Source organism: Folsomia candida, unplaced genomic scaffold, assembly GCF_002217175.1.
Source record: "Folsomia candida strain VU population unplaced genomic scaffold, ASM221717v1 Fcan01_Sc023, whole genome shotgun sequence".
NCBI classification, from domain to species: Eukaryota; Metazoa; Arthropoda; class Collembola; order Entomobryomorpha; family Isotomidae; genus Folsomia; species Folsomia candida.
The window spans coordinates 245147-253046 of NW_019091215.1; the positions used below are offsets into that span (position 1 = coordinate 245147).

The following is a 7900-nucleotide window of genomic DNA, read 5'->3' on the forward strand; positions in this document are numbered from 1 at the left end:
GTTTAATTAATTTTATGAGAATCAACCAATTAGTAATTAGTAATTAAAATTCAATTACATTTTTGTTAAGTAATTGTAATTGGTAATTAAATTCAGTTATAGGACAAATAAATACTTGTAATTGAAGCTATGCTCCAAGTTTCACAAACAGAGTAATTAATAATTGAGAACTAATTACTCCCATTTCTGATTAAACAGCCCTGCTTAAAATACGCAAAATTGAGGGATACAATCCGTTAAAAAACGTGGAATTCTTCCGAGCAATGTTTATTCAAGTAAATATTTTTATTTGAGTCTTTTAGATCTAAAATACTTATGATGACATGTCAAATCTATGCATGTATCTTAGTCGACCCCACCACCCATTTTTCCTTTAATAGCTTCTGATGCATATTCCTTAAAAACCTGCTTGTTTTGGCAACGCAACCATCCCTTCAAGCACAAGGTCTTCCGAATTGTTTCCACATTCAGTCTTTGCCGTTTTGGAGTAACCAAATCTGTTCCAGATGAAAAGAATCGTTCCACCGGTACACCTGTCCCTGAGGCACTCAAGAAGTCCTTTGCCATTCTGCTGAGATTTGGATAGACGGCTTCTTGTGCTTTCCACCATCCAAGGGGACCGCTTTTCATTGAAGGTGACGAGGGACTTATAACGCTTCCTGACAAATACATTTGTAGCTCATCTCGTTCGTCAAACCTTGCCCGTTTCATTTGTGAGCTAAAGAGATCATCTGTATCGGCTTGTTCAGATTCATTTTCTTCCTTGTCTTGTACGGCCGTAAAATTAGTCGGCTTGTATCGGTCATCCCAACATTTTTTAATGGCACTATAAGAATCGAAGTATATTATGTACGTATTCCTAAAACATAAATATTCCAGTATTAAAACTGCCTTGCTTACTCTTTGTATTCTTTGATAAGTTTAGGTGTAAAATACGTAGAATTGCAGGAGCACCAAGTTAGTTTACTTCTCGGGTCGAGGACTAGCCAAAACCAAAATGAATTATGAATTTGCAAATTTTGTTACATAAATCAGGTTATTTCGTACTTAAGCCAACGACATGCACCAGTCCGTCCGTACTAGGATAATACTTGTTAAGTTTTGTGCAAGCTTTTTCGGCTGCTTTCACAATAATTTCAGAATGTCCTTTCTCGATCTATGTGATTGAATACAATTACACGATTTAGGTAATTTAGGATGTGATATGAAATAAATTGTAAAGGAATGTAAATATGCAAGTTTTAAATTACCGAAAAACTTTCCAAGTGATTATACAATTCCATGTACACCATCGCTGACAGTGACATACTTGGCAAATTTTCACGAGAGATAGAAACCGTCATTTTCTGAAAGGGCTAAATTACGACAATATTATAATTTTAAATTCCAATGTACTAACACTAAATAACACTACGTTCAAAAATTCTACGACCTCTTCAACATGTCCCCACTCGGCATCAGTTAGTATAAACTGTTTAAGCTTGTTTTCGCTTCTAAGTGTGTTCTCCAGGGGCTGTTATACAAATTAATATTATCATATATTAATTAAGCTGGCAAAATGTTGATTGAGATTAATTAATCCTGATCCACAATCTTGATTATCAGATGTTATTCATTAATTCTAATCCTAATCAAGGGTTATTTTTAGTTGTGGCGCTGATATCAGATTCTTTGCATTATTTTATCATAAACGCAAAGTAGGTAAAAGCAGTTATCGGCAAAACATTAATTTACTTTAAAAAATTGGAGTTATTTTTTGGAATTTTGTCACTAATAAAATTTCTAAAATCTATAACTTCCAAAGTTTTTGCCAACAATCCCTCTTCTAACATTTTAAGGCACTTCTCTAATTATAAAATTTATGCATGGTTTATTATCCAAATGCGTTACTAAAAAGTGGATAAAATCAAATCATTCCGAAGACTATTAATCTATAATTTTTAATCTGTCAGCGAAGTTAATTAATTAATCTAAGCTTTGCAGTCTTGTGCATTAAGATAATTCCAATAGAATCAGATCAAACTCACTAATTTCATATCCAAAGCGCGTTTCAACATATAATAAGTTGAATTCCAACGTGTGGAGACATCCCTCATAAGTTCATTGGACGGAATTCTGCTAAATTCGCATTGCTTCTTAAACAACTCTCGTCGTTGTGTGGAAGCTCGAATTTTTGTTATTCCTTGGCGCAACTGTAATGAAATAAAAGCTTTAATTTTATGCCACCTGATGATTCGTGTTTATTAATTACTTTGTCACATAAATCTCGATTAGTCCCACTCGATTCTCCATCATCAAGCTCTACATACTCCATGTCGTCGAATTCAACGCCCTCAGTTGAATCGCCAATTAAATTTAAGGAAGACAAAGCATCCTGACACGCCAAATTCACAATGTGGGCAAGGCATCGCACCCTCTGATCCTTGGGGAAAAATTCAACGCCCTAAATGGCAAGATGTGTTAAGCATTTTTTTCCTTATTACTTGTTGTATTAACTTAACCCAAACATGAAGAATATATTTTACCTGAGCGCACAATAATGTAGTCAGTTCTTTAAAAAATGTGTCACAATTAGATGCGTTATCCGTTGTAATGGCCATAATTTTTTCTGCCAACTTAAATTCATTAATGCATTTCAAAAATGATTGTGCAAGATTCTTTCCCGTATGCTTTCCATTCAGAATATCCAGATCTATGACACGTTCCTGAAATTCCCAGTTGTCATCAACCCAGTGGGCGATGACTCCTTGAAATGCAATTTGATTCGGCGATGTCCAGCCGTCCAGGATAAATGATATTTTTCCTTTTACCCCCTGTTTGAAAATATATCTATTTTATGATCGTTTAGTAAAAAAAGTAATGATTTATATGGTTAATAACCTCGAGAGTCGATTTAAGAATCTGCTTTACTTGATCATACATCGAAAATATCCGCCGCTTTACCGTACTATCGCTCATCATTTTAGGAGTTTCGGAAAATATTTTAAAAATGTCACCAAAAGACTCTTCTTCAGCAGTGGTAAATGGTTGATTTTTTAGCACAATGAATGAAGTGACACGTCTTTCGAACTCCTCCTGACTGAATGGCTGCGATTTAATGTTTAAAAATATTGTTACTGCCTTGATAAGTAAGTAAACATTAAGTAATACAAACATACCTTTTTTAAAGACTTTAAGGAGCTGAATTCAATTTTAGCTTGACCAGGTAGAACGGAATGATAATTATTGAAGTGTTTATGTAAATTTCCCGTCGATCCAGTTTTGACATCCACTGCAATTTTCGCGCTTTTGGAGACAAATGGGAAAGTAATTGCATTTAGTTAATTGTATACAATTTACTCTTATAATATAATTTGTTTAGTAATATCATAATACATACCTGCAGCGATTGCATTTGTACTTATTTTCTTTTTCAAGTAAAGTAAAATGCTGATGAGTATTTGATCTAATTGATTTTGTTTTACTATTCAGTTCAGTTTCAGTATTACCACTACCTGATGCCTCTTTGGAATCGTCTTCGCTTTTGGAAGGCATTTTAATTAAATAAGTTTTAGACAAGTAGAAATTCTAATTATTTATTTCAGTATTTATTGAAACACAACCTTGGAAACACACGAGGTTGAGCAATTTCTCGTTTATTATACATTTTTCGCGCTCGTTGTGTCTCACTGCCTTAAAAAAGTAATCGTTGTTTCGGGTTTCGGGTTCTTCATTCGAACCCGAACCCGACCCGAACCCGAAATTTAGGAATTATATTTTTCGGACCCGAACCCGAACCCGAAAGCTTCGGGTTCTGAAATTTCGTATCCGAAGCAGGACCCGAACCCGATCCGAACCCGAAACCCGAAGTAAGAACCCGAACCCGTGAGAAACACTATAATTATTTTGTAGTTATTTTTTATTCGTATTTTTATCATGTAAATATTTTCCAATTAATAAACAACCCGACCATGGCAACTTTTCCTGATATTTGTTAGTACATAACTTCCCTTTATTAAGGGGTGAAAACCCCTTTATGGAAATGTCTTGTCTGTCTGTCCGTCTGTCCGTCTGTCCGTCTGTCCGTCCGTCTGTCCGTCTGTCCGTCCGTCTGTCCGTCTGTATCCACGATAACTTTAGAATGGTTTCGTATTTCGGGATGCGGTTTTCGTCAACGTGTTTCTAATTTTTGAAGTATGGATGAGTTCGAAGATGGGCGTTGTAGGTCGTAAGGCCACGGCGCCACGGTGATGAATCCAACGGTTAAACGTGTCGAATTTTTCGTTTCCACCGTTTTAGACGTATTTTTGGACGGGGATTTCAGAAATCGCCACCATTTCGACGTCAGATGACCGTGTGACCGTGTAGACGACGCCAAAGTCGAAAATTGTCGAATTTTTTGTTGCCACCGTTTTAGACGTATTTTTTGGCGGGGATTTCAGAAATCGCCATCATTTCGACGTGCGACGACTCCATGACCGTGTGGGAGGTGTCGAATGTCGAAAAAATGACTTTTGTCATGTGGGGTGTCTATTGAAAGGTATTGTCGTGTACGTTTGAAGTACGCGGGTGGGGGTGTCAAAACGGGGCAAAATGAGACGTGGGGTAATGTGAGACAAGAATGGGAAAGTGCTGAAAGACGTTGTGGGCGTGCCACAAACACATTTCCGTGTTTTTTCACCCCTTTGCTACATTTCGTTTGCAACGGTTTATTTATGTATGATTTCAATTGGTTTATTGAAAATAAATATGAAAATAAATATGAACATATCATAAAATTTAGCACTGTAGCAAAAAGCATAACTATGTATGTAATTTGCCTTTTTTGATTTATGTAATGTTGACATCAATGGCCCTATTTTACTCAAGCATGATGAATGGTAAGTGGCACGCAGAATTTACATTTCCTTGCATACCACAGTTAAGGTGTCATACATAAATCACTTAACGCTGGCTGTCATCAGCAGAATTGGGAAAAAACCCTATCCTACCCACGCAAAATAGCCAGCCTTACGAAATTTATGGACGGCCCCTTATATGTAAGTCGTAGGTACACACATAAAGGAGAATTAGTGTACAATTGTTTGTGCAAAATTTGGTAAGCCAAAAATATACCAAATCCTGTAACTAATAGAGATTTAGGGGATTTTCCCATTACAAAAATTTCTTACAAAACAAGCAGAATACAGGGTTTCTGTAGAGACATGAAGTTAGAAAGATACCATTGAATAAATTTCGAAAATATTTTAAAAAATCGAAAAAAAATTCTCAAAATTTGGCATTGCCAATTACAACCTAGGCGGCCAATTCTCTGGGGCGATGTAGAGTGTGTCCTAAAAGTTTCTCCCTATCAACCACTAATGGATTTTATTCACAGGGAGATTGAATTGTTGGAATTGCTATATTTTTTTTAAAGTACTGTAATATGATGTTTCGAATCCGGCCTTATTCACCATTTCTTGCATTCATGCCTTAAAACTGTGGTGTAAAATGTGTGGGCCTTACGAAACCAACCATGGACCGGGATTTAGAAGTCGTGTTACGGCATTGCTATGGATGTGACATCCTTCAAATTTGTTTTCCTACATTTCAAATGTTGTGGACTAAATTGTCAATGCTATTAAACCTAGCTCCTGTCGGTGAATATACATACGCTTCTCGTCACCTTCCGCAGGAGTCAAAATAGCTGAAAATCTATGTTTTTAACCGGGTTTGCGCAGTTTAACCGATATCTCGTGGGTTCAAAAGCATTTTCTGCTAACCCCTGTATGTCTGGCTACCCTCCATTGTTATTATGAGATAGTGCTCGAAGTAGTTATCAAAGTATTTAAATTCTTCCTAAAATGCCGTGATGCAAGATTTAGGCTCCTCCAGTTTTTATTGCACAACTAACCAATTTCCTTGCAATTTTATACGCAGATTAGCATTTTTTAATGGGGAGATTGTCCTCGAACTATTTTAACTGCGTTTGGGTTTGAACTATTTTTTTGCTCCGCAATCCTAGCTTCTTTCATATTTGCGTATTTTCACTTAAAACCACATCCTGCATTGGATAATCCCAAAATACGCAAGTTCGTATGCCTGTGAGAAGACTTTACCTTTGGTATTGTATTGCAAAAAAAATTGCACAACAAAACTCACAGATGCAAAAGCTAGAGCCAAGAACAGAGCCGATAAGTCATCGGAGAAACTTTTATGACCCTCTCTAGCCTATCCCAAATGAGGATGCCAAGTTTGAAGGACATTAATACACAGGTAACGTTGCAATGATCATTTCCAGTATTTGGGGTGATATGACAAGTTTGAGGCACATTGAGAAAAAATGCTGTTACACGTGTGCCCTACTTTTTTATTTTACTCGACACATGTACATAAGAGCGTTTTTAGTTTCGCAACCACTCTGCACACATAATGTACCGGTTTTATCGAAGCTGGTCTACCGTGCCAGGGTAGTAAAAACGGTGCAAATTTTTCTTCCGAATTATTGAGAGTGCACATTTCAGTCTCCGTGTTTCTGCAAGTCCATGAAAAGTGTGTGATTACATGAAGTAAGTACATTTGAATTGAACAACGTTTGGGACAAATCTTCGTCTTAATTTACGAGCATGGGACTTTATTCCGCTACGTATTTCATAAACATTTGGGTTTCATAAACACGCGTGTTCAAATACCTATTTATACAACTCCGTGACCAAACTAGGCGTTACAACGGTAACTTATCGTGTCAAAGTTGTCGAGACAACCATGCTTAATTAATTATTCAGTAGTTACAATTGAGGTCTCCCAACGTAGGCTCACCGATTTGTACCAAACCACCGTTAATCGATCACAAATATAATTAGTATGAAATTTGCAAATGGAATAATTTATCTGCCAATGAACAGGTTTAGCGGGATATTTGCACCCAAAGCGGGAAAAACGCGCAGTAAGTTAGGAAAATGCAAAATTTTCCAGCGTTGGGGATGCTTTTGCTCCCCTTTCTATGCAACTATATCCACTAAACTTGAGCAACGGCCAATGGCTCCATTTGCAAATTTCATACTCATTAGATTTGTGATGGGTTCACGCTGATTTGATCCAAATCGGTGAGCCAACATACGTCGGGAGACCTCCATTGTTACCAGTATATTCAACACAAGCTTACATGAACATTTCTTCACAACAAAAATTACCATAGAAACAATCAAACACTTATGAAGTACACATGACTCCAAACAATTCCCAATATTAGCTAAACTACAGTACTGAAGGGTAAGTCCACGTCATCTCGGTCCAGAAATTTCCAAAACTTGTTAGCACTTCGTCCATATAAAAATTAATTTTTCGCAATGGAGATTTACAACCTGGCAACGTATATCATCATATTTTCCGGATGTGCAGTTAACCTCATAAACTATGAAAACATCGAAATTTCGTCGGACATCTCAACTCCGATTTGGGTCACTAGATTTAAAGCTGTTAAACTCTGTGGCATTAGCTTAACTGGTTATGACAGGTTTCCTCTCCGGTTTCATCTAATTATACTCCAAGGCTTTCAAAAGACAAATGGCCCAAAATGTTTTAATGGAAAACCAAAAATTTCTATGCTTAGCAACGTAAATCAGCAACGCGGTTGGAATTGTTTAACCAGATTCTACATACACCCGTCCACCAAATATTATGGCATCGTACCAGCCACAATGTACGAAGAAAAGTTTGTTGGGCATCCTCCTGAATTTAGCCCCAGGGTAGGTTATGACCGTCCAGGATATCACGTCTTGGTGCAAGACACCGATTCAAATTCGGAGCCATGGAAGGATCAAATGTCCAAAATATTGTTTGAAAATTCGCAGCTATTCATGATGATGATTATCGTCCAGGAGAAAATTATAAGTCACCTGGAACTCCATTTTCGTCACTGCTGCTCTTATAATTTCGGAAC

The 7900-nt window shown here is 36.9% G+C and overlaps 1 protein-coding gene across 1 annotated transcript; it reads right to left on the bottom strand.

The window, feature by feature from the left end:
• Positions 1–345: 345 nt before the first annotated feature.
• On the bottom strand, positions 346–3534 carry LOC110859012 (putative AC transposase). The gene is made up of 11 exons (XM_022107887.2): positions 3380–3534; positions 3159–3285; positions 2881–3087; positions 2526–2813; positions 2252–2443; positions 2028–2192; positions 1433–1513; positions 1251–1355; positions 1048–1156; positions 901–982; positions 346–826 (listed from the first exon to the last, which is right to left on the bottom strand). Exons 1-11 carry the CDS (start codon positions 3532–3534, stop codon positions 346–348), a joined length of 1992 nt encoding a protein of 663 aa, XP_021963579.2.
• Positions 3535–7900: the final 4366 nt, after the last annotated feature.

Excerpts from the sequence above, each read along its gene's own strand:
- LOC110859012 (XM_022107887.2), bottom strand. The coding sequence starts at position 3,534 with ATGCCTTCCAAAAGCGAAGACGATTCCAAAGAGGCATCAGGTAGTGGT. Across the intron at positions 1,157-1,250 it reads ATCACTTGGAAAGTTTTTCG|ATCGAGAAAGGACATTCTGA; the intron begins GTAATTTAAAAC and ends TCAATCACATAG. Across the intron at positions 983-1,047 it reads GGTGCATGTCGTTGGCTTAA|TCCTCGACCCGAGAAGTAAA; the intron begins GTACGAAATAAC and ends GGTTTTGGCTAG.